Source organism: Synchiropus splendidus, chromosome 7 (assembly GCF_027744825.2).
Source record: "Synchiropus splendidus isolate RoL2022-P1 chromosome 7, RoL_Sspl_1.0, whole genome shotgun sequence".
Classification (NCBI taxonomy): Eukaryota; Metazoa; Chordata; class Actinopteri; order Syngnathiformes; family Callionymidae; genus Synchiropus; species Synchiropus splendidus.
Window position 1 is genome coordinate 18,298,866 of NC_071340.1, and position 25,796 is coordinate 18,324,661.

At 51.0% G+C, this 25,796-nt stretch overlaps 2 protein-coding genes across 6 annotated transcripts in view; one reads left to right on the forward strand and one right to left on the reverse strand.

Moving 5' to 3' along the window:
• The window catches only part of adamtsl2 (ADAMTS-like 2), a 33,609-nt gene extending 12,190 nt beyond the window's left edge, over positions 1-21,419 (forward strand). The window contains exons 2-20 of one of the 5 annotated variants that reach the window (XM_053870665.1): positions 943-1,062; positions 10,042-10,147; positions 11,079-11,221; positions 12,009-12,084; positions 12,192-12,294; positions 12,532-12,677; positions 12,790-12,913; positions 13,005-13,085; positions 13,142-13,317; positions 13,400-13,685; positions 15,998-16,322; positions 17,780-17,883; positions 18,004-18,130; positions 18,372-18,585; positions 18,648-18,803; positions 19,073-19,243; positions 19,335-19,511; positions 19,589-19,733; positions 20,580-21,419. In XM_053870665.1, the coding sequence (XP_053726640.1) occupies positions 10,043-10,147; positions 11,079-11,221; positions 12,009-12,084; positions 12,192-12,294; positions 12,532-12,677; positions 12,790-12,913; positions 13,005-13,085; positions 13,142-13,317; positions 13,400-13,685; positions 15,998-16,322; positions 17,780-17,883; positions 18,004-18,130; positions 18,372-18,585; positions 18,648-18,803; positions 19,073-19,243; positions 19,335-19,511; positions 19,589-19,733; positions 20,580-20,707 (2,787 nt within the window). In that variant the 5' untranslated portion in view covers positions 943-1,062; position 10,042 and the 3' untranslated portion in view covers positions 20,708-21,419. Of the gene's footprint in view, positions 1-942; positions 1,063-4,274; positions 4,396-8,983; positions 9,943-10,041; positions 10,148-10,781; positions 11,222-12,008; positions 12,085-12,191; positions 12,295-12,531; positions 12,678-12,789; positions 12,914-13,004; positions 13,086-13,141; positions 13,318-13,399; positions 13,686-15,997; positions 16,323-17,779; positions 17,884-18,003; positions 18,131-18,371; positions 18,586-18,647; positions 18,804-19,072; positions 19,244-19,334; positions 19,512-19,588; positions 19,734-20,579 lie in introns of those variants that run through there. The other 4 variants (XM_053870666.1, XM_053870669.1, XM_053870668.1 and 1 more) reach the window with 4 other exon arrangements.
• A 704-nt stretch (positions 21,420-22,123) lies between these two features.
• On the reverse strand, positions 22,124-24,150 carry LOC128762532 (protein FAM163B). Its single transcript, XM_053870845.1, has 3 exons — positions 23,760-24,150; positions 22,794-22,909; positions 22,124-22,726 (listed from the first exon to the last, which is right to left on the reverse strand). The coding sequence occupies exons 2-3, from the start codon at positions 22,884-22,886 to the stop codon at positions 22,262-22,264; spliced, it is 558 nt and encodes a 185-aa protein (XP_053726820.1). The 5' UTR covers positions 22,887-22,909; positions 23,760-24,150; the 3' UTR covers positions 22,124-22,261.
• Between the last annotated feature and the right edge of the window lie 1,646 nt (positions 24,151-25,796).

Consider the following 25,796-nt stretch of genomic DNA (forward strand, 5'->3'; position numbering starts at 1 on the left):
GCAGAACCTATCGAATGAATTGTAGTCAGTGAAGCTAACTCAGGCCTTTTCTTGGCCCCTGCTGACCTCTGGAGCCAATCTTGAGTGGCCTGCTGAAGCGGGAATGTGGAGTATTCTGGGCTAACAGATTTTTGGGTGACACTGCTGTCACCTCATTTTAACCGGACCTTTGACCCAGCCAAGACCCTTCCCGGCCTGTTTGACCTGGAGGATGGTGAGAGGCATGGCGGGGTGCGCCCCACAGCTCCATCCTGACTCCTGCTCCCAGGATGTTCCTGGGAAGAGACCTGGAACTCCCAGGCGGTGATGAACTCTCCTAATTTGTTTTGTCTGCGCAGGAACACGGAAGAGTCTGAGGAGGAACTCGATCTGTTGTTTTTAGGTTTCAGGAAAACTCTGGCTGGAGTTACAGAGGAGGAGAAGCTGGGGACCAAATCAAACCAACAAGAGAGCCAGGGAGAAAGCTATTGTGTGATTAGTATTGAGTTATGTTTGAGCTGGGCCAAGCCAAACATCTCATCAATCCAGGGAAACATACATGCTGGATGTACATGTGTTTCCAGCCCAGCAGTGTTTATGTCTGCTGCTCTGAATTATCCATGGGCAGCACTGGGAGACCTGAGTCTGCTGGGAAAGGTTGGATCTACAGACGAAGAAATGAGTCCTGAGATTATGCTCGCCCATCGTCTCACAGCTGATGACGGTCGTAGAAAGTACGGCTCCGAAACAAGACGCTTGTGTAGTGTGAAGCAGCAGGGATGCACTGGAGCTGAGATGAAGAGGAGGACACAGCTCCCCCTGCTGACCTGCACTCGCAAATGAGACAAGACGATGTTCTCAAACATAATACATTTGTTCCTGGCATAAATCTATCCATTAATTTCCCCCCTCCATGAGGTCACATGATGGCACCTAGCTGCTCTGCTTGCTTGTTCCCCCCAGCGAGCAGCTCTCAAGGCCTGACTGGGTTTCAGTGGGAGACCGGCGCACTGCTCTGAAGGAACCAGCCGGGCCAGCAGCCAGGGCAACCAGGAGGTCAACATATTTCAAGCGAAGACTTTGGTGAGTCTGGAGCTTCCGTCACTGTCACGTAATGTAAACAAGTATAAGTTGTTGAGTTTCCTTTGATGTCATGCCGCAAAGATTACAGTACTAGCAGGACAACATTACCACCACGTTAGCAACCCTTAGCAGCGTTGTTAAGTTAGTCGAGGACAGTGATCCAAATCGCGACTCTCTAGTTTAGATACGCCACATCTATTATTCAACAACAACACAGTCTTCTTTTGCCACTTGTCCTGTGTAGGCTGAGGAATGCTGAAACCGTCACTGACAGTCCGCAGTCCAGCTCATGGCACAGCTGGTTGAGTGTCCAAGGTGGGAGGAAACTTGAGCTCAACCTTGGCTACACTCTTGGAGTAAACCTGGGATGGCACTAACTTTGGTTTCAACAACCTGAAGTCAGGTTGTTGGCTGATTTAATGCGGGGGTCGAAGCCCGGTTTGAGGCCATGCTCGTACAACATGGAGCATGATCTGCAGCAGACAGGGAAGGTAGCTCGATGTTATCAAGTTTCCACGACATTCCCGAGGCTTGTGGTTGAGGTCACTGCTGGAAATGAAATCATGGCTGGAGCATCAAGATACACTGAGGCTCTCTGAGAGAATCACACCAGAGGTCATCGACCCTCCGTGAGCAGAGTCGATCATTTCTTCACCAAACTGGATGGAAGTATTGCTGAGAATGAAACCGAATAACAAGCCACTTAGACTCGACCCTTGGATACGAGTCACTGGAGCTTCTCATTCCAGCTGATAAATCGATGAGGATGTGATGGGGGTTGATGAAACACTCTCAGGTGACTTATCCAACAACCTGACTATCCAGAGCGGACTCTGCAGTAGGTGCACGATGGTGTTTGCTGATGTCATAGTGATTGGTAGTGAGATGGTGAAGGGGAAAGGAAAAAGTGTGAGATGAATCTTTCAGAGGGACGTGTGAAGTCTGGAGACAAAGTTAGGGAGAACAGATGTTTGTGGAGACTAGAGACAGAATTGGACTAGGACCAGTGAGGTCCATGATGAAGATGGTGAGGGTGGTGCGAGGTCCTCAGGGGAATGACCGAAGAAGGTTCTGCTCCCGGCCTGCAGCAAGACTGAGGTCATGCTGACTGATTATCTTCATGGTAATTTCTCAGAACTTGAGTCACCATCTTCCTGTGAGGCGCTCCACGTCAGAGCTGACCTGCAGGGTGACGAGTCAATATCTCAGTATTACTCAGCACTTTAAGACTGCTCTGAGCATTACTAGCAGGACCGAGCCAAACATCAGTACCCACTCTCGTCTTGAACCAGATTCCATTTTTACGTTTTGGAGACAATCCGATTGCCAAAATCTGCCGACTCGGCAGTCTGCTGGAGATAAAACTGCCTCCAGGTCCAGCGTCTGCTCTTTTTTTTTCACAGAGACATGTTTTTGTTCCTCACATTCCAGAGTGGAGCTGCAGTGGGCGAGCTGAAAAAACATTTGTTGTTTCTCAGTTTGTGGTTTTATTTAAGTTGTTTAATTGCTGGCTTGCTGGTGCGTCTGTGCCAGCACTAATGACTGCAGACTTGCTCTGGCACCGAACGCCGTCTCGCACATGACTGGGCCCCGAGTCGGGGCGCTGGGCGTTTATGGTGGGGGCGGGGCCTGTTCCTCTTGGATTTTATCTGTCCGACTGTTAATTGGGAACGGAGCGACGGCTCTGGGAAGGACCTGGTTCCAGGTGTTGAGCCTGTAGTCTCAAACATCAGGTTTATTTTCACTGCGCCTCACTGCTGCTACAACACTTTGCTGTAAACATGCCATCACTTTTTCCACATTGCTCCCGCTGCCGCACAGCAAGAGTCCAGTTCAGATGCTTAATTGAAACGGACAGGGAGCAGTCGCTGCTGTCCACCGCTCAAGGTGTCTTCTGCTGCCACTTGCCTCGCCTCCGCAGACCAATGCCAAGCCTAGGTGTGCCAGGTCAGGAAGGTTCCTCACGGATCGCCACACTCTGCCACACACACGCAGCCTGACCAAGCAAGAACCATCATTCAAGGTTTGTTGGTAATACAAATGTGCCTGTGATGACAGCGTGTTCAACACAGAGCTGAGCGACGCCCGCGTTTACTGTCAGTGTTTGGATTTCCAGGCCGGCTGGTCACTGGGATGAGCTCTCAGGATCAAGACCCAGCAGAGAACAAGTGCATTCAGCATCAGAGCAAAGCCAGGACAAGAGACAGCTGTGGAAACACAGCAAAGGAGGAGAAGAGAAACGAGGAGAGAAACACACAGACGGAGGGAGGGGTGGGAAATAATAACAGAAGAAGTTGGAGAAAAACATTGAGAAGTGGAGAGATGGTAATAAAGCAGACGACATGGTGGGCAGACACGGTGGTCCTGAGACGTCTGCTTGTCCTCTCATCATTCACCTTCCCTCATTCCTGCATCTGCTCTTGGCGTCTGCTCCGACCGTCAGTGGTTCAGAAAATCTGTGGAACATTTCGCTGCTCTCGATGATCATTGAGCAGCACAAGACCTGAATGTCAGTCCACCTTGTCACTGACCTGACGTCCTCACCTACACTTGTCTTTTTAATTTCTTCCTCGCCTCCAAACCATTCTGTACCAGAGTCAGAGGTGGCCCGGAGCTGCTCCATCACTCCCCTTCACTAGATGTGGTTTCTGGCCCCGCCGGCAGTTGTCATCTTCCCGAGTTCCTTGTTTGCCACTGTCCAAGTTCTTCCTTGCTGTTGCTGAAGTTCCTTTCCTTGCTTCCATGGACATCACCCAAAGTTTCTGAGAGTTTTTCACCAAGCCTTTCTTCCCTTTAGCCTTGCCATTACCATTCGAGTGAGCCGAGTTCCCTACGGTTAGCCAGTAACTGTCAGTTGCCCCAGTAGGATTCGACTTCATGTCAGCTCCGGGTTCTCGCTCACGTTGGCAACCATGACACTTGTTCCATGTGGAGAGATAGGTGATGTTTCCAGAGGATCCGAGGTCACACAGAAGACCAGTGGTCTCCATGTAGACTTTGACTTCATCCCAACCTCACAACCCTAAAGGCTGTGAAAGTAAGGACAACTGGGTTCCAGCCCCTGGTCCTCCCTCCTCACTCACTCTGCTGCTCCTGCTGGCTGGAAGAGGGGGAGGACGAGGGGATGCCGGGCGAGCACACCTTACCTCCCTCCCTCCCTCTCTGTCTCCATCCCCCTCTTTCCCTCTCTTCACTCCACAGCGACAGCAGCAGCACACCGCAGCACCCCACTGCTGTCGCTGGCACGCTCTTACACACACACCACACACACACGCACACTCAGAGCGGCATCCCCATCACAGACCCAGGCGCCCTTGGACTGCTGCAGGGGAGGTGAGTGTGTTTCTGTTCCAAACCTCCTCTGTGTGTTGAAGTTGTTGCTACTGTGTTTTCACTTGTTGGAGTGGAAGTGTGTCGGCCCGGTGCGAGAGTGGTTGCTCCCAGTGGAACATGTGTGTCTCATGTGGGGCACACCAGCCACTCATTTGAGATTTTCAACCGGACCAAAACCAATCCAATAAATAATGCTGACTCCTTCAGACGTGTGTGTGTGTGTGTGCCTACGGTTGAGAGGCCACAGGCCGTCTGGAAACTCAGCTGATGGGAAGTGTGTGTGTTGGTGTGTGAAGTGCAGTAGCAGTCAGTGTTGTTGCCAGGGCCACTTGTTGAGCGCTTACCTCTGGTTTAAAGAACTGAACGTTCCCACACTGTGACTCTGCTGACCAAGTGTTGGTTAACCCTGTGCTGGCGTTGACTTAGGATGTCCTGTTGTGCAAATGCTGCCACCACGTGGGCTCCTTCCATTCAGGGTAAAACTGTTTGGCCGCACTCGCCCCATCATTTGTAGAGGACGTGAACCAGATCACACGCGTCACTAGGGCCGCGTAAGGATGCTGTTGGGGATCCAACTGGAGTGCAGCTGGACACTGCCATTGTATTCATGGTGGCCTTCAAGAATCCAAGTCATGACTGGACTGAGCAGCACCAGTCAGTTTGCTTGTAATATATGACTCAGACACACTTGTCCTTGACCTGTTTATCATCAACCAAAGACAGGCCATTTCAGGGCAGTGTTTTCAGTGGGAAGTGCCAATGCACCTCCTAGTGACCTGTGTCAGTCTGTCATGCCTATATTGGTGACTATATTGATACATAGATCCATCAATCAAACAAACAAACTATTATCAATTGTTTTATTGTACAGAAATTACAATGAACTTAGAACAACACTCCGGGAGCCAAATTCAAGTGTCAGAGAGCTACTTGTACTAGTCTTGCCTCTTGCTGTCTTGTGTCATCGTGGTGCATATCACAGCCGTGGCCTGTTTTCCTCTCCCGAGAACACCATGTGAGTGCGAACAGTGCAGCAAGAGTCATCCTACACGACGTCCTGGTGTGCTGAGCGACGCTCACTTAAATCAGCTTTGGGTTTCCCTGCTGGAGTGGGTCTTTCGTGCTCAGCCCCCTGTGACACCATCTTGTCACTTGGACTCCTGGGTGTGGGAAAGCTCTGCTCCGAATGGATGGCTCACTGACTCTGTGAATCTAGTGACAGAAGTCTGATAGAAGGCTGGCTGTGATGGTCGAGCACCTCTTGTTATCACGTGACGCACTGAAGCCCAGTCAAAGTCAATTCCCCAAACACAGAGTTCAAAGGCCCCCTGGCATTCATTCAGTTTGACTCCAAACCGTATCAAGTTAGTCACCAACAACAGAGTTGTTGCTTTGGTAGGAAGTAGCTGACTCATCAGTTAAACAGTCATTTCCTTTCTGAGTCTCTGCTGGAGTCTAAGTCAAAAACAGGGTCAGGGTTCTTGCATGAGATTCACAGCGGTGTTGCTCGCCTCTGCAGCGTTTGAACCCTGCTGACCACCCAAACTACCCAAACTGCCTCCCTTGGGAAAGACAATCCTGAAGTAGTAGTTTTAGTGAGTGACATGATGCCATCTGCCATCAGTTTTACTCACTCAGCCAAACATGGACCATTGATCTCTGGACCGTGATCTGATGGGTTGAAGGATGTCCACCTTTATTAAGCTTTCTTGTTGACCCCAGCCCAGCCTAGGATCAACCTCAGACAATGAGGTGGCCCTGCAGTGGCATGCATGGAGGGCACCACCCTGTCGAGTCCCCCTGTGCCCGCATGCTTCCGTCTGATGAAGCGTGTGCCGACATTCGCGTGTCAGAACACACACAAGCAGAGAAGGATTGCCTCTAAGTTGGAACAATGCTGCTGCTTTGACTGTCCCACTACCAGCTGAGGACCAGGACCCTGTTGCACCTGGACTGGTTTGACTGAGGCAAAGCCTGAATCCCAGCTGCTAAAAACACTCTGAGGCAGATCTGATTTCAGACTGACTTGCTCTCGTCCACAAATCTCACAGTGAACTCACGGTGGACGTGAGGCAGGCAACCAGCATCTGCCTGGACCTGAATCACCGGCCTCTGGGGGACTCTTGTTCAGGACTACACAAACGTGAGGATGAAGTCCCGCCTGTCCTGCAACAGCAGAGGGGGAATGGAGGAGGGGGAGACCCGTCCAAACCCACGTGCAGCATGTGATGGAGGTCACTGAGGGCTTCTGTGTTTGTCTTGCACCTGCCCGTCACACAAAGCTGCAGCACCTGCTGGAGGTCCTCCCGCCTCACGACTCTCTCCATCCATCAGTCTGAACAAGCAAAAGATCCCGACGGCTCTCGTTCCTGTCGACCCAGTCGACCCGTCACTGGAGGGACTCTCGGATCTGGGTTTCAGACGGTGTCAAACTGCGACTGGCTTGAGCTGATGGAACTCAAACGAGATGTTTGTGGTGAAACACATTCATGAGGTTGAACTGATTATGCAAGCAATGGTTCTCACAAGCGAGCGGAATGCAGTGGAGCAGGAGAGCCCTTCTGTGTGTGTTTGGCAGCTGGCAGGACTCCAGCTGTGTCTGGATGGATAATGAAGTCCAGGTGCTGCCTCGCCGGCTCAGAGACACCTGTCACCAATATTTAGTGCCAGCGAAATCCAGACTGTGAACATGGCGAGACCAGCCGCTTGCTTATTTTAACAAGGCTGTCTAACTGGACCTGAGGACACGGGATGAACAGGCAGCTCTTTCCTAGAAGCCCCGCGTGGTCAGGCACGCGTGCGTCACACTGTCTCCAGCTTCATCCTCCTGGCAATCTGGAACGCTGATGGACATGTTCCATGGCGGCATGTTCAGATTAGAGTGGAGCGTTTCATCAACCACGACAGCAAAATGAACTGCATGTTGCTTTCCCCTAACTCACGATTATGGCAACCTTGAAGAAGCAGGGACCCAATCTGAGCTGCAAACTGCTGCCAAGATTATGGCAAACTCTAAAATTTCTGTGACTAAACTGATTCAGTGTAGCGACTCCTAAAACGCTTCCAAAAAATGTGAATGAATGCGAAATGATCGGTGGTGAGGAAGACTGATCGATGGGTTCTGACTCGACCATAGGAAGCTGAATTGTTTGTTCGACCCACAACTCTGACTGGTGGCTGACACCAGGTGAGGACTTATGTCGTATCTGCTTTGACATCGGAAACCCTTCATCATCCTGGGAATCTCCACCAGGGCTCAGAGATGTCCACATTTGAAATATTCCTGAGATTGTGTTGTGTATGAATTCAAGGATGATAGATGAGGAGTATCTAAAGTACATAGTCTGGCTTTTGATTGTGAGTCCTTGACTCACTTAGCAACCATGCTGATGGTTGCTAACGTGGTGGTAATGTGGTCTCCTTAAACCAACAAATCACATCTTCTAATCTCCTAGTGGGAGCTAATGATCAAATCGCACAAAGTACACATATGCGGATCTGTTTTACCTGCATTATAAAAGATTTTAGCCGGACTAACACAATCATTCTGTCATGTGACCGCAGTCATTGAGGGGTGCCTCCTCAAACCACTGAAAGATGAGATGTCTGGAGGACTCGTGGACTGTGGTGAGCCCGTGGTGCTTTGAATAGGGAACAATCTCTATTGTTGAATCTTTCTCCAAACTGTGCTTGCCAGAGTGAGGCGTTTCCACAGACAAATGGAACAGATTTACACCTCCACTTTTCCATCACTGAGAAACAAACCTTCACTGGCGTCCAACTTCATCTGCATGAGCTCCAGCCTGCGCTGCTTTAAACAAAGACTTACCTGTGTTTACTCCTGGAGAACTGACCTACGTGCTTCCTGCTCACTTTGGATTATTCAGCTTCTACACTTGTGTGCGTGTGTGTGCGCCAGCATCCCCCCCTTCTGCTGATGCTGCCAACGCACCGCTGGCTGCCAGCATGCTGCTCTCTGCGTGGTATTGTTTGAGCGAGTGGCCCTCGCTCACCGTGCTCCACTCCCGCGCTGATCTCCCTGCCTCGGGCTGCAGATTTATCTGAAGCTGTAATCCAGCACGTCTCTTAAAGAGCAGTTTTACGGCCCCCAGAAGATCATCTCTGGAGTCAATCAGGCTTCTTTCTCAGACGGATTGCTGCATTTGTTTTCATTTGAGAAACGTCATGCTGAAGATTGCACTATGGAAGATTTAGTAGGAGAGCAGGTCTGCTTCACAAGCTCAGAACAAGCTGACGGAGAGTGGTCAGGACTAAACTGGCCTCCGCTGCTGCCGTTAGAGGTGGGACGTTCCCAAATCAGTCTTGTGACTGTTGGTCTCAGATCCTCCTTTAGAAGCTCCAAAGTTCAATCTGGAGATGATCATCAGTTGTGGTTAGCATTTTAAATGAGCTGCACCAGACAAATGATGGCACAGTCTGGAGTCCCAGGGCAGGAGGGTGATGAAAAGACGTGCGCCCAGAGAAAAAGTGATCTGTGGGAGCCACTGTAGACAGAGGTCCAGCAAGTCTATCCCCTGGTCTGACACCCTGGAGACAGCTCCACAGACTGGTGTCAGGAGAGTGTGCCCTCTAGCTGTCAGCAGGCTGTAGCCACACAGCAATTTCCTCGTAGCAGAAGAGGAGCCGGACCTAACACCTTCAAAGTTGGGCGACGAGGCCAGAGGGCTCACCGCTCTCCGGACGCTGAGAGGAGCCTAAACCACCCACATTTTGACCTCGGGACATCAGAACTGCAGTCAAGGGTTTAAGTTGAAGATGAGATAATAATGAGATGATAATTACAAGGACACACGTGAATAAGGACGGTTTATAAATGCGGGTCCAGGCTTTGCACCTCAGGAACTCCTCAGGACTCTGTCTCCTTGTGGAGTCCTCCTGGTGGGAGCCACCCACTGTGTAGACCATTTGAAAGACGATTTAAAGGTAAAATATGTTTCCTCACATCCATATTGGAAAAGGGTCCGTCTAGACTGAGCGTGTCTTTCTGCACCTCGTTATGTTTGTAATAACCTCACTTATTTCTCTTCCCTGCACTTGACTCTTGGATCAACACTGATGTGCTTTCGCTGTCAGCCAGACAGCAGGCCTCCCTCCTCCCCACCCCCAAAACTCCCACAAATGTTGTTGGAGGCATGAGGTTTCATCAGAGAGGAAATATTACCACCACCAATGTGCATGAATAAAACCTTGTGGATTTCAAAGGGAAGCCGGAGAGAGAGGATCACGTCTGAGGAGAGTGTCATAATTCACCCCACGCCTCACTGAATGTTCTGAGCTCTGCGACGAGCGGTTCTGAAGCAGGAGACCGTCCAGAGTGAGCAGGTGGACTTCAGAAGTAACCCTGAAAACATGCTGATGCTGGGCCGCAGAGGCTTGAATAATGATCCGCTTCAAATGGAAAGAGCAGCAGCATCAACCGTGGACTCTGTCGACAAGCTTCAGTCAACATTAAACACAGTGTGACCTGCAGCAGTCCAGAGTCAGGAGGCTGAAGTTAGAGCACCAGACGCAGTTGACTTGTTCAAGGTTGCTGTCACAGTCCTGAGGACCTCTGTGCTCCTGTGTCCAGCCTTTCTCTCTATATCAACAATCTTTTTTTTATCTGTTTGAATTTCCTTGGAGCAGGATGAGGCTGCACTCGTGGGATCAGTTTGGGGACACCAGCGTGTTGCTCGTGGGCTTTCTAACACTGACGCTGTCCGTGGGGAACCTGTCCACAAGTGGGCTGCAGGTATGATGAACAAATGTCATTATACTGCCTCTAAATGCATTCATTGGAGGGAATTCCCTTCCTCTGCACTCTCTCTATGAACTGTACAGAACAGCGAAGAGTTATTGAGGTACTGATGTTTGCTGCTGGCGTAGTTTGGAGAAAAAGCTTTAGGAAAAATTATTGAAAGACAGAATACAGGTGAGAGAATGAGACTGAAAAGGGTGATGGATGAAGATAAAGGAGGCAAAGAGGAGAGTAGACTCAGGAGTCCGAGTCAGCGATGATCAGCTGAAGCTGTCAGTGGCAGGACAAGACCAGAAAGAGTCCATCAGAGGGGCATGTGGAAAAGTTTGTAGACACAGTTAGGGAGGACAGATGGTGAGGATGAAGCCCTTTGCCGTGTTTCGCAGAGAACATGGTCAAACAGCAGAAGCTGTGCTTTTGCGCTCCACTTCTGGTGCAGCAACTCACAAATTGTGGTGTTTGGTTTCTGGACGGCTGACCCTTCTTCTCTGTTCTCATCGTAATTCATCTCTTCAGCCTGACTTGTCCCCGGTGTCTCGCTCTCACTTACGCTGTCTGTCTGGTATTTCCACGCTCTCGCTCTTCTTATCTCTCCACAGCTGCTCTGTCTCACACCTTTTCATTCCAGGAGAGTCTTAGTGAGTCGCAGCCATCAGGGTGAATCCACGGCCCTCCTGCACACCAGGAATGTGTGACTGTCCACACAGAGTCCGGCTGCAAAAACAGGGCTCGCTCCGGCTCTCCTGGTGCCACTTTCATTCCAGCCAGTGGAATCTTATCAGCTGACCTCCTCCCGACGTGTCTGATGCTGGCTCTGGACTCGGCTCAGTAAAAATGAGTTTCTTGCCTGACTGGCAGAAGAGACGTTGTTAAATGTGTCACGGTTGAGTGGTTTTCCAACACGCCAATTGATCTGTAAATCCAGGAGGAGGGTGTGGCCTCCAACAGTCTGGAAGAGGAGCTGGAGGTGACCACGTTCTGGTGGGGCGAGTGGGCCAAGTGGACGGCGTGCACTCGAACATGTGGAGGGGGAGTGATGTCACAGGAGAGACACTGTCTGAAGCAGAGGTGAGCTCATCTGTCAGCAGCGCTCTGACTTCATCATCATCATCACCATCATCATCATCATCATCGGGAGGAGACATGACGAATAACATATCTGGGTTCCATACGCCTCAGAAGTTACGAGGGTTAAAGCCATCATTACATCACTGACAAAGACTGACAGCTTCAGAATTTAGCCACTACTTAAGCGGCCCACGGCTCCTCCATACTTTCACCGAGAAACTTAAACGTAGCCACACTCCTCCAACACTGGCCAGAAACCTTGTATAGTTTTTCATTAAATCAGCCTGAAGTAACTTGAGAAAGAACTATGAGTGGACCAGAGCAGAAAATTGAAGTCAAAATATATTTTTATTCGACTGCTGTGAGCAAACAGTGCGCCACAGAAACATGATTTTCTCCGGGTTTGTAGTCACACCTGTCCCCACTATTATGATGCGTTCGGAAAACACTTTCACTTTTAGATCTTCCATGATTCTCACAAGTGTGCAGCCAAACCCTCTAGTGACTCCCATTATAAATGAGGAGCTGCTCATCTGAGGAAGAACTACTGCCTGTACTGTATGCATTCTAACGATAGTGAAGCCATGTGCTATCATAGCGATACAACAGAGTCTTACTTGTGACTCATTTACAGTGTGTTAGAGGGGTTCCTTCATGCCCCTGCTCCTGTGGGGTCACATGTGTCACGTCTCTGGCTCATGAGGTACACCAGCCCAGCTGAGCGCTTCTGTTGTGTTTGATGAATAAAGAGTGTTCCTTGCTTCCCTCTGCTCTTCCCTTGCTGAAGAAAGAAAGCTGCTGCTGGGAAAGACAACATGACGTGTACTGGAGCACCGAAGCGGTATCACCTCTGCAACACAGAGGTGAGTCACGTCCAGACGAGACTGCTGCCGGCGTGTGAGAGCGCTGCCTGGCTCCAGGCCATGACCCTGCTCCAAGCCGGTGTGACATGAGCTGTGCTTGTCTGCAGGAGTGTCCTGCCAGTGGGAGGAGCTTCAGAGAGGAGCAGTGCTGGTCCTTCAACTCCCACCTGTACAGTGGCCGGAGATACCAGTGGAAGCCTCTGTATCCTGGTGAATGCAGCTCATTTTAGGAGTTAGACATACAAAATGGATGAATCTGCCTCCATAAATGCAGATCAGACCCACAGCCAACATTTGGTCACGTTCAACTTTACCATAAATGTAGAACCATAAAGACATGAGGGACATTTATTCTTACTTATGTTCTTTCTAAGCACCGGTGCGTTATCCTTCGTTGGAAAGAAAGTTTGATTTCTGTGTCACGGAACCTCTGCTGTCCTCATCCAGCCGACTACGTCCACATCTCCAGTAACCCCTGCGACCTCCACTGCACCACCACGGACGGCCAGCGGCAACTGATGGTTGTGGCCAGAGACGGAACTTCCTGCAAGTACAGCAGCTACCGTGGCGTGTGTGTGGACGGTAAGTGTGAGGTGAGTCCTGCTCCTGATCCTCTCTGCCGTGTCATGATGCACCTACACACCTTTGCTGGAGAAGCCTGCACTCCCATCATTCGGGTCAAGCATCTTCTCTCTTGGCTCTCAGCCCATTGGGTGCGACGGAGTGCTGTTTTCCTCCAACATCCTGGATAAATGTGGTGTGTGCCAGGGCGACGGCAGCAGCTGCAGCCGAGTCACTGGCAACTTCCGCCGCCTCTCCTCTACTCTGGGTCAGTCTCTGAACCGTGACTCCAAGGGCCGACTCTGTTCACTGTCCTGACTGACGAGAGCGCTTGTTCTGCGTCGCCCTCTGCTGTTCAGGCTACTCCTTCGTCACTCAGATCCCTGAAGGGTCCTGGGACATCCAGATCATTGAGAGGAAGAAGTCGGCTGACGTTCTGGGTTGGTGGATGATGATGCTGTGACCTCCGCACTTGCTCTAACACACTTTGTTCTAGCCGTGACTGACCAGGCTGGGAACTTCTTCTTCAATGGGGCCTACAAAGTGGACAGTCCTCAAAACTTCCATGCTGCAGGAACCATCTTCAAGTATCGGCGGCCCATGGACGTATATGAGACCGGGATTGAGTACATAGTTGCCAAGGGACCCACCGACCAGGCCATCAATGTTCTGGTACTTGCCCCAGCAGACTGAGACCTCTCGCCGTTTAAACGTCTTCCAAAGACAGAGGTGTCGCCTCTCTCTCCAACCTCAGGTCTGGAACCAGAATGGTCGAACTCCGTACATCACCTACGAGTACACCATCCTCCGGGACTCCCTCCCACCTGTCCCTCCGCCCCCCGTCTACACCGGCTCAGCTGGAGAGAGTTCCGTGGAAGTTGAGGGGCTCCTGTCTCCTAACGGCAGCCTCTTTGACCGGATCTCTCATCCGGAGACGTTAGAACCGGTAGTGGCACCGGGCCAGGAGACAAATGAAGTCTACGAAGAGACGGCGGCGATCGACTGCGACCATGACAGAGAAGCTGCGCCCAAGTTCATAGGTGAGCTGGACTGAGTGTTGAAGAAATCTGAACAAATCCTGTCCTGCCGCTCTTGTCTGACTTGCGTTTCAAAAGATGTTCTACATAGTGTTGTGGTGACTTAATCATTTTGCAGCTTTTGTGGTGGTTTTCGGTCCTACTGGACCTGACAGAGTAGTGGCTCTAAGAGTCCGTAACCGGGAAGAAACAGACTCTCCTCAAAGTCCTGGGGAAGCTAATGTCCTCCAGGGACAGGAGGTTGCAGCCTGTCACCTTCTCCATGGAGCACTTGATGTGCTGCAGTCCACTCTTGCCTTGAGCAGTTTCAGCAGTGCACCAGATGGTGATGGTCTGTTGTGCCTGGTCTCATTTAAGCACGTACTTGCTGTACCTCCACACAGAGCGACCTGTTCCTGTAATTAATAAAAACCGCCTGTGTTTATTGAACTCTGTGTAGTGGTTGCAGGAGCCAGCAGTTTGACAAACTTCAGAAGAAGAGCAGAATGACCTTCGCAAGGTAGCAGGCACTACATCAGGAAGCGCAAATTTCCTTGTTTGAATTCTGCCAAGGTCACCCTCAGTCAGGGACCAGAACGCCACACGATTTCCTTGGGATCACCTTGTCCAGAACTCGCCCTCGATGAGGTCCACGTTCTCATGTGCTGAACTAGAAAACCAGACCTTTTCTGGACCTTTTTCTACATGTTACAGGTGGTACTCTTGAAGCTGGGGGAGGAGCCTGCCGACACCAGAGTCAGTGGGTGTCGTCATTGCTGATTAATGGAGGAAACTGCACCTGATATAACCAAAGTGCTCGGGGACACCCGGGAGGTGTGGTGCTCCCTGCTGTTGTGTCTGAAAATGATCGCCCAACAAAACAGAGATAGAGAGGGGGGTGGAGGAGAGAGAGAGAGAGCGTGTGCGAGAGAGAGAATGACATGATGGGGCCAAAACATAGTAGTGTTAGAGCCTCTAAGCTGGAATCGGAGTCTGAAACTGTCGGCCGTGAGCTGCCCCAAATGTGGTTGACATATGTACCATTACAGACGTCAGCATCTAAATAGTCCTGGAGAAGTGAAGAGCAAAAGAGACACTGGGTGCGCCCTTTGTTTAGAACTACTGTAATCAAACATGAACCCCCAATAAGAGCAGGGACAAGATGGGGATGACGTCTCATCGACAAGTGTCCCACTGACTTGGATCTTTTATTCTTTACTTCACACTGAGCTCCTCTCGAGGAGGACGACCCGGAATCTGAGAGACCAGTAAGCCGCCAGGGATCACAAAGGAAAGGAGATGAAATAACATAAGAAAGAGTGAAACAGAAGGCGACTCATTGGCCCGGTACAAACTAGGTCAGATTTTTAACCCCATCTGGTTCTGCCACGGCTCTGTGTGAGATGGCCCCTCGGATGGCTGCATTATTCATGGCGCAGACACAGAAAGAGGATCAGAAGTGGATGAAAAATTCAGAATTTCTTAGTGTTTTCTCCTTTTAAAAGTGGCTGCATCACAAACATGTACGTTAATGGCCCCGCGGCAGGCTCTTAGCTCGCTCCGCTGACGGCAGGCCATTACACCAGCGAGAGGAGACGAAGATGGTCGCTGAGAGAGCGTCCTGCTGTTTCCTCAGCGTGATGTCACACGACACGCCACAGATCAGAACCCTTCTCCTCAGCTTCCCTGCTCCCTGTGTTGGCAGCTTCACCCTGTTGTGCTGTAGTTTTTGCTCATTTTGGGGATACTGTCATCATCACCGTCATCATCTTCATCACCTTATGTCCATGAAACACAAGACATGCTTTGCCGCTCGTGTTTGTCTGTTTGAATAGAGCCAGTGCTGTTAATGCCCTCCTGGCTTAATGCGTGGGAACATTCTCATCCTCCTGATGGGCCGTGTGCCTCAGCGTGACTGCAGCTGTATTGCATCACGTAAGAGATGGAGATGGGATCGAACCGACAACCTCAGTCAGAGGGGAACCATGTGCATGTGGAAGAAGATCCAAGTAAGCAGTGAAACTGTAAATACGTGAGGTTGTCACACCTGGTCACGGCTCCACTGGATCCTGCCTCCTCACATCTGCCTGCTCTTTGATCATGGTGTGGCTTGATGGAACAGTTTAAGTGGAACACCCTGACAGCCAGCTCGTCCTCGCGGCTCAGTCACACATGGTTTCTCTTGCCTGAGAGCCAACAACATGCAACTATTGTTTCCTTACTCCACATGTTGCATGTGGCAATTGATGGACAGCTGGACTTAAGGACAAACGTTGGTGAGATGCTCCATGTTTGGGTTTCGCTCTCTTGTTAACACGTTTTTTCTTCTTCTCCAGAGAGAAACAGCAGCCACACAGCCACTGCTGATCCCATTCCGGCCGGTGGAACCCTAGACCTCGAGCATGACTCACCAAATCTCATTTGGAGGGTCTTGCTTGAGGGACACCTCAGTCCAGACGACCTGCTTGTCAACATCTCCACCAACCAGCTGCTGTCTGAAGGTGACGGTGTGGACCTGAGCATTGTGGAGAACGCTGCACTCTCCATGAACCAGACTCTGGGCTTCGCTCTGGCACGCCGGCGCAACGACAGCGGGGACGGAGTCTTTCACAACAAAACCATGCAGAACGGGAGGACGCCCGGCCGCTCCAACAGAACCAGGTAACAAGTGGATCCTCTTCGACTTAGTCTGGTGAGGTGAGTGGGGATGTGGCGGGGACTCGGGAGGAAGCCCGACCTGGCTGATATCTCAGCTCCCACATACGAGGACATCGCAGTTCCTCTGGATGGTGCACTGAAACTCTAGTCTCTGTACCAGTGATGTCACAACATTACACCCACGCCTGGGAAAATAAGATGGCGGGAAGGTCAGTGGAAGAGTTGGACAGCAGCTATCGTGCCTTTAACATTTGGTTCTAGAAAGACTCCTGGCCATCTATACGCAGTGGACTCTCTAGTTTCATAATGCATCCAAATCTGAAGCGTTTTCACATGTAGCTCTAAAAATAATTACAGCAGGTTCCCTCCAGACAAAAGCCGGGGTGCCAGGAGGCTGCCACTCTGTGTGGTCGGATGTTGGATGTTGCACCGGGCGGTTGACTTCTGTGAGTAAGCTGTGAGAGTAGCTGCGATGGAGCCCCAGTATAATGGAGTTTGTAGACTTGATGGACACGCACGTGCTTCAGCTGGGGCTTGTCCAGCAGCGACACTGACAAGCAGCTGGATGTGTTTGCGGTGCTCCAGTCACAGCTGTAGTCTGACTCGAGCCAGCTCTGGCTTTATTGGACTCTTGTAACACGTTGACGCTGTGGGCCAAAGCAAATACAGAGCAGACGCTGCCGTCTGGATCCAGCGGCTCCCAAACATTCAACGACCCGCGGACAGCCCAGAGAAACCTGCAGCACTGGACAGACAAAATTTATACTGCTGAAATGGGTTTTTTCCTTTCGGTGAAACCTTTATGACGTGATTGATGATGATCTGCGCTGGAAAATGTATTCAATAAACGGTTTGTGAGCAGCCAAAGCAAACAAGCCGACACCGAACAGCAGGTCAAATCCATAATGAGGAGGAAGGAAGATGCTTCTGGGAGCCAAACTGACAGACAGGTGGCAGACACACTGTCATACAAGTGAAGGGAAGATGGTAAGACAGACAGGCAGATGGAGCGCATGATGGTCGTGCAGGTGGTACAGGTAGATCTGTCTGCTCCCTCACTTGAATTATCGATGCTGACGTCCCTGCTCTTCTGTGTCCAACACTTGATCTGCAGCAGCTGTACAGCCTCCCCAGCCCCACCCTGGCCCAGAGGAGCGAGCAGGTTCACCCAGAAACGACTCAAGATATGAGAATGAAAATGTGATGCAAGTTAGGGAAATATGAGAACGTGTTCCCCTCCGCGCTGGAGTGCTTCAGTCTGGTTCACTTGGCCCGAGTCCGCTCAGATGTAGCTCTGACAAACATTAGTGGGGTTCAAACACCTCAGCAAAGACTGTGGGAGGAGTCAAGCTCTCACACATCTTCATGACTGAGGGGGTCACTTCCAAGAGCAGAACCCCACACCGGGTTGCAGGGATAAGGCAATACTCAGTAGCGACATGTGATTGTTTGTTTTGCAGAGCAAACTCCAGACTCCACCAGAAGAACCTCAAGCTGAGTCCAGCTGATATGTATCGCTGGAAACTCTCATCCCAGGAGCCCTGCAGCATGACCTGCTCTATTGGTACGACTCGTTCACCCGAGTGCACGCTAAAGGGACTGTATGCTCTTCAAAACAAAAATATCAAATTCAGGTCACACAGTGCAAACAAGCCAGTCACTGATGAGCTGTCCCTGGTCTCAGGTGTGTCCAGGTCCTTCGTGTCCTGCGTGAGGTATGATGGCATGGAGGTCCACGACATGTACTGTGACTCACTGACCAGACCCGAGCCGGTGCACGACTTCTGTATTGGGAGAGATTGCCAGCCCAGGTGAGGCATGTTGTGATCGCCTGTTGTTTTTGGAAACCAGCCGTGAGGAACAGGGTGTCATCAGTCCAGAGCCCTACTTCCCTCTGCCCTCAGCCTGAAAAGTGCATACTGTGCCTGTGTAAGGCCCTGATGAGCTGGTTCGGAGGTGGAGTTGTGTTTCTGTCTGGAACTGAAGAAACTGGAACTGGCTCTTTCGTCCGCCCTGACAACCTGCCTGAGAGTGTTGGTGTGCCGTGTCCAGGTGGGAGGCGAGCAGCTGGAGCGAGTGCTCGCGGACCTGTGGTGAGGGGTTCCAGTTCCGGCAGGTCCGCTGCTGGAAGATGCTGTCGCCGGGGCTCGACAGCTCGGTCTACAGCGACCTCTGTGCCATGGCTGACTTGGAGAGGCCAGTGGAGAGACGCGCTTGCAAGAGCCCGGCCTGCGGCCCCCAGTGGGAAGTTGCTGAGTGGACCGAGGTACGTGCCCGTCACCGCGTCACAACCAACTGCTCGGCTACTGAGCTGTTGTCTTCTTTCAGTGCCCTGCCAAGTGTGGCAGCAGAGCTCTGGTGACCAGGGACGTCCGATGCTCTGATGTCACCAAACCATGTGACCCGATGACAAAACCAGCCAGTGCCAAAAACTGCACGGGACCCCCTTGCGAGCGGCAATGGACCGTGTCCGAGTGGGGACCTGTGAGTGCCAGCTTCTATGTCAAACTAAAATGTATGAAGTGAAGCTCGTCTGAAGACTCCTTCACATCCAACTGGCTTTTCCTAAAAATGGAGGTCTCCAGTCCTGCACACTTGGCCCCCCTCAGGAGACCGACAACAGTCTCTCTTTGGAACCTTCCTCCACACAACTCATCTCTGCACCAACCATTCCTTCAGCTGGAGTCCTCAATGGAACCTTCAACCAGCTGCACCACCACAGACAATAATGGTGTCCATGTTTGTCACTGCAGTGCTCGGGGTCCTGTGGCCAGGGCAAGATGGTGCGGCACGTGTACTGCAAGGCTCCAGAGGGCCGGGTGGTCCCAGAGAACCAGTGTAATGCACAAGAGAAGCCACTGGCCATCCACCCGTGCGGTGAGCGAGACTGTCCGCCGCACTGGCTGAGTCAGGACTGGGACCGGGTGAGTCCTCCACACACTGTCTGGTTTCTCCTTGTGCCTCCTCCTGCTCTTTGGTTTGATGATTGTCCGAATTAAACACGTGTTCTGGCAGTGCAACACTACCTGTGGCCGTGGAGTGAAGCGCAGGATTGTGCAGTGTGTGGGCATCAGCGGAGGAAAGTTCCAGACTTTTGGAGAGGAAATCTGCAACGTGGCCCAGAAGCCCGAAGATGAAAACACCTGTTTCGAGAGGCCATGCTTTAAATGGTACACGACACCGTGGTCTGAGGTGAGGTCATTACAGACACAGCTGTTCCGCCCTCTGCGCTGCTGGACTCAAGGTCTCTGTCTGATGTGTGACTTCAGTGCACCAAGACGTGTGGCGTTGGAGTCCGGATGAGAGATGTCAAGTGTTATCAGGACCGGGAGCTGGTAAGGGGGTGCGACCCCCTCACAAGACCCGTGTCCAAGCAGACCTGTACCCTCCAGCCGTGCCCCACTGAGCCCCCTGGTAACAACACACAGTCCTCATGCACACACTTAATCGCACCTCACGTTCAGTAACACAAAAGAGGTGAAGAGAGGTGAAATGCGCCTCATGGCTGCTGAACAAGATAGCCCTGAGGTCGCAATCACGTCATGCCAGGAGAAGAACCTGGTCTGGGTCCTGTGCATCTCATCAGGTTGACCTTGGCTGTTACTTTGAAGTGGCACACCGTTTACATGAGGCTGCGCTAAATGTTATGGTGGGAATCTTCCAAGTCCTAGCTTATGGGCCTCCTATACAGACACCATGTTTGTTATGCTGCACCTGCAGGACGTAGCTAATTCTGCTTCCGGTTCAGACACAGTTCTGTTAGGTGAGAAACCATTCGGCTGCTGCCATGTATTTCCATCTCTATCGGACAGTGGAACCATGTGTTTGTAGTAGCATGGTTTTGATACTGTCTTTAATGAAACTCTCCCTATGCCTTCTTTATCTATTATCTATGGTTGCCAGGTTGGATCAAACATCCTGGCATGAAAGATAATGAACCTTAGCATCCTTTGTCCCGTGATATCTATGATGTGCATCTGAATCCACACTATTCTAAAACATTTAGAATGTATCATCTGAAAGTTCTTCAAGTTTGAGAACCGGAGGATTAATAAAACACGGGATTGAACATGCCCACTATGTGAGTTCTGATGGTGCCACGGTCCCCATAGTTGGCCTGCGGTACACAAACTCTTTGAGTCAGGAACATCTGCTCCGCCCTCTTGCATCTTTGCTCCACACCATGGATGCTGAGGCTGAGGGCACTTCTCACACGTTTGGATTCCAGCCAAGGTCATGTGAACAATGTGTGTGTTGCAGACGAGAGCTGTCAGGACCGGCCGTCCACCAACTGTCTGCTGGCCCTGAAGGTGAACCTGTGCAGCCACTGGTACTACAGCAAAGCCTGCTGTCACTCCTGCCGGGCCGTCCGCCCCCCGGCCTCCTAGTGCCGGACCTCAGGCCCTCCATAAACCCGAGAAGCAGACGAGTCAGAGCTCAGTCACAGAAACACACACTCGATGAAGAATTTTCAATCAAATGCACGAAACTCTCACCTCCAGCTGGAGTCCGAAGTTCACCTGCTCCATCGGAAGCTCCTTTGAGTTGTGGAGGTGGAGAACATAAATTGATATTTCAATTTCAGATAACCTGTAGAAGAGGGGAGGCCCCCGACTCTCGGCTAACTGCCCCCCTGGACTTGGTGCTCCGCATCACGCATTTTAAGTTGTATGCTACAGAACAAGCGCTTCAGCCTGTGACCATGTTTTCATCTCTGATCTTCATCAACACTTCCTCCTAATTAGGCACCAACAGACTCTTGCCTCTGACATCATCACATGGAGACCAAAACCTTGATGACATCATCAGCTGTGATGGATTAAGTTATTTCTCGGTCAATTATACTGGCGGCCGTAATATTTAATACAGATATTTAATTTGGCACGACAACGCCCCCCGGGCCACCAGGGGGCGCCGCAGCGGCAGGACGTGTGCTCATGTAGCGTTGTGACGGAGGAGTTATTTTCTCGAACGAACAAAGATTCCTGACACTTGAATTACGACTGAAGCGTATTCAGACGTGAACTCGCATGTTGTTCTACGTGACTACATATAACTGATACCTCTCTGTACAAAACTGGGCCCAGTGACGTCAATAAAGAGATCCAAACCGAGCACCTGCTGGTCGTCCCTGCCCGTGAAAGAACGACGTCAAGCGTGAGTTGCTGAGGTTCAGGCTTTATTTTTAGACTCTAGAAAAGCACCACTCAGAATAGGAGCCATCTTGTGTTTTTCTGTGACCAGAAAATGAAGGAAGGTTCTGGAGCGGTAGTGAGGTCTCAACATGATGACTCCTGCCGGCAGCAGAGGTGAACAGGTACTCGCCAGAATGTTGCCAAGCCACCAGATTCCGAGAGGTGCCGCTCTACTCCGAGGCTCTGGCAGACGAGCGATGTGAGGTGGGAAAATGAAAAAAAGACCTTCAGTACTCCATTAAACATCCTGTCTGAACTGTGGACTGCTCCAGGTCCGACTTTACTGAGTGCGAGTGCCGCTCACTAAAACTAAAAACTCTTCATCTTCACATGTTAGTGTGACCGGACATCCCAATTTGTCTTCAGTGCCATCTCAGTGAAGCGTCAAGTGTCCAACAGCTAGAATCATTTTCTGGTTACCATCACAAATGAGAATTCAATACAGTGGAACATTAGTTTGGGTGGCTTACATAAGTTCAGGACACGACCCCAGAAAAAATGGTAGAGAACTCGGCTGCTCATCGCATCAGGCATCAAGGCACAGCACTCCAGTGACTGCGTCCTTCCCTGTGCTCCCCTGAAGTGACTCGAACAGATGAGTAAAACTAGTTTAGTGTTAATCATGAAGGTTGTTTATTTGCCAGTGAATATTTTTTCCGCTCTGCCCCACCTCCTCAGTCGCCTCGAGCCCTTACATCATCAGCCCTCATGGTGCCACAGTAACTCACTGACCAGCAGGGGGCGCCTTCAGACGTCGGTGCTGACACTGTGCGTGGTCAGCGCGCGGATCTGGTTGAGCTTGTGGTAGAGGCTGGCCAGGTCCAGCGGCAGCTCCGGGTCGTCCTGCTGCACAGTCCTGTAGCTGATCCGCCGCCCGCCGTTGCACAGTCGCTCTGGGTGCTGTAGGTAGAAGGGCAGCGAGCAGCGGGCGCAGGACGGACAGAAGGCGTGTGAGCGCTGGCAGCGGCGAGGCGGCGGAGGTGGAGGCGGGGGCGGCGGCGGAGGGAAAGGTGGAGTGGGCGAGTAGCTAACGGGGCCGTTGGCTTCGGTGAGAAATGTGGGCGGGTACGTCTCGGACACGTCACTCAGGTGGTCCGGCGTCGGTGGTGTGGGAGGAGCACACAGAGCCAAGGGGCGGGACGGAGACATGGCGGTGAACTCGGGGTCGTCCTCCTCCCCCTTATCAGACTCCCCCTTCTTGCAGCAGTAGTACTGAGACACAGAGAGACGGGTGAAACCAGTCATGTGATTGGGGCTGTAAGAAGAAGAGGAATGGTACCTGCAGGCGACACAGACACAGGAACCCGACGATGGTGAGTAAAATGACAGTTGCCAAGATTCCACCTGCGATGACCACGGTCCCGGCTGACATTCGAAATCCTCTCCATCAACAGCCTGCAGGGGGAGCAGAGGAGCAGCACGTCACCAAGGGGACACTGACGTTCAACCAGCAGCGACCAAATCGCTGTGAGATGATCCTCACAGAAGCATCCTGGTGTCTTGCTGACTGTAGCAGCCAAGTGAAAACATGCATGAACGGGTCAGACCTCTGATCAGGACCAGCATGTGAGGACCCACCAAGATTCATTCAAGTCCAAACATGAACTCACAAATCAATCAGACACCTGAACCATTGTATCCAGTGAGATGGCGTTCATCGCCTCACATCAGCTTGTCTCCGAGCGCAGGAGGAGAGACTAGGCTGCTTGATGACAGCTGATGCCCCTGTGACCCAGCCTCAGTATTTTACAGTCTGGTCGTGCAGCCGTCAGCTGGGGACTGTTTCCACATGGTTTCTGAGCAAAGGACCTCACTCCAGTTCAGAACCAAGTCACAACCAGCAGCCTCAGTGGGACCTGGAAACCATCCCAAAACTAGTTGATTTACAAAAGCTAAATCTGACTCCAATGTCATCATCATCATCCTCCACCAACGCCTCATCTTCATTATCATCATCATCATCACTATTATCTTCATCATCAATGTCACTATTATCTTCATCATTATTATTATCTTCATCATTGTCACTATTATTGTCATTATCATGTTATCTTCACCATCTTCACCATCATCATCATCATCATTGTTGTCCTCATTTTGATCACCATCATCACTGTTATCTTCATCATCATCTTCACCATAATATTTACATCAACATCTACGCTCATTTCAAAATGACCTTCCCACTCATGATGACGATGAAGAGGATGATGAAGATGATGTGAAGTGGCAAGAAGTTTCTCACCCATCACACCGGTGTTGGAGTGTTCCATGGTCCTCCTGGTTCTCCTGGGTCTCCTCCAGCTCTGGTCTCCTCCTCTTAGTTGAGTCTAACCCCTCAGCAGATCTTTTCACGTCCCAACATCCGAATCCCGCTCAGTCACTGGTGGTGTTCGTGAGAGCGAAAAGTAACAGAAAAGTTGCAGCGGACTCAATCATTCCTCGGAATGTGGTTCCGGTCCGCTCCAGTTCCTCCTGAGACTCGCGTCCCCGCTCTCGGTCCCAGCTTACGTCTGGTCCGGATCCCGACAGCTGCTGAAGAGGTCTGAGCAGAGGAGGCTCGTTGCTGCGCGCGGACACGAGCGCGCGTCACCACGATACGCAGCTTCCACGCAAGTCCACGACTGACGGTGTCGTGGCGTGTGAGGGACCAATACGGACTTTATAGTCGATTCATTCAGTCGCGAATAGACCGCAGATGAAGTCAGTTATCTTCAGCAGCAGATCAGCGATTCAGAAACAGCAAGTAACTAAGCGAAGTCGTTAATCAGAAATATAGCGGACTGTGACTGAAACACTTCAGTAAAGGCAGGTGTTTGCCGAGTATTGGCTGAAAACCACGTGGTTTTTTTGCTTAAAGAACAAACAGGTCCTTCATCATTTTCTTCATCTCCTTCACCAGGTCAGGTGTGGCAGCAGCAGCTGTTGTGAAGAGGCCCAGACAAGGCAGTTGAGACACCTTGTCATGCAGTCCAGCAGTCTCAGCACAGCTCTCAGTTTGGCGGACGTTTAGTGGTTCCAGATGATTTTACTCATTTAGCGGTTCCTACTGACTTCAGAGTGTCACTGCAAGTTTGATTTCCATTTTACTGTGCTGTGTTTTTGCTTTGATGTGGAATATCTCTAAACGTGTTTTGTACGTTTCTAGTGTGAGTCTCTCCCAGATGACAGACTTGTTGAGAGTCTTCTCTGTTGGGCGACACCAAAACCCATTTGACTCTTCAACCTCCTCGTCCTCTGTGGATTACAGAACACTGCAGGGTCAGCAGAGGCTAGTCACGTGACTTCATCTGTTGTCCAGTGCTCCAGCAAAACCAACAGAACCGGTGTAGGTCCGATTGTTCTGACCCTTAATCTAGGTGTGTTAGTCCAGACCCGTCACTCGAGAACCGGACCACTCACGTGAGATCACCGTGGTGGTGGAGGCCCCGGCTCTGGTGCTGTCCAGAGTGGCCCGCTCAGAACGGCCGCATCAATAATGGAACACAAAGGTTTCTAGTTGATGGTTCGACCCGACTCCTCAGAATCTTCTGGCTCCGCTCCAGTGCACACGGAGGAGGACGAGGCTCTAATGGAGGATAAGAGCTTCTGACCGTCCTGCAAATCTGCCCACCAGAACCAGAGAAACACCAACATGTGCAGCCACAGCAGCGCAATTGAACGCTGAGACCAAAATATATATGTCACACGAACAAGACTCTGAACCCACAAACACACACTGCAAACACACTCGCAATGGACTCAATCACAAGCGGAACACAGTCGAGGAGACACACAAGCTCAAACATGGCTGAATGGCACAAACACAAAGCACATGACACACTTATGTTTGTACCTCTATCCTTGTGGGGACCTCTCATGGCCATAACCCTTTCCCCAGCCTCTTCCCCTAAACCTAACCATCCAAAACACATGGCTAAACTGAACCAGGACTCTGAACCAAATTGAAACCCAGTTATTATGAGACACTTATTTAGAACTTTTTGTGGGGTCCAGCCAAATGGTCCTTACAAGGAGGTGTGTTTCCTAGAATTGGCCCCCCACCATAAAAGATAAACCAGTCCCACACAGATGTTCACTTGAGTCAGAAACATAAAGCGGCATGACAGTTTTGTTTTGATGAGTCACAGAAGCGCTAGTCGGCGCGCTCGACCTCGATGACAGGTCTCTTCACTTGCTCTGGTTCTGCTGCTGCAACTGTCAGCTCCGATATTTCGGATAATCTGGTGAATATTCATGCCACTCGATTAGCATACGCTCGGCTACATTAGCATAGCGGCTG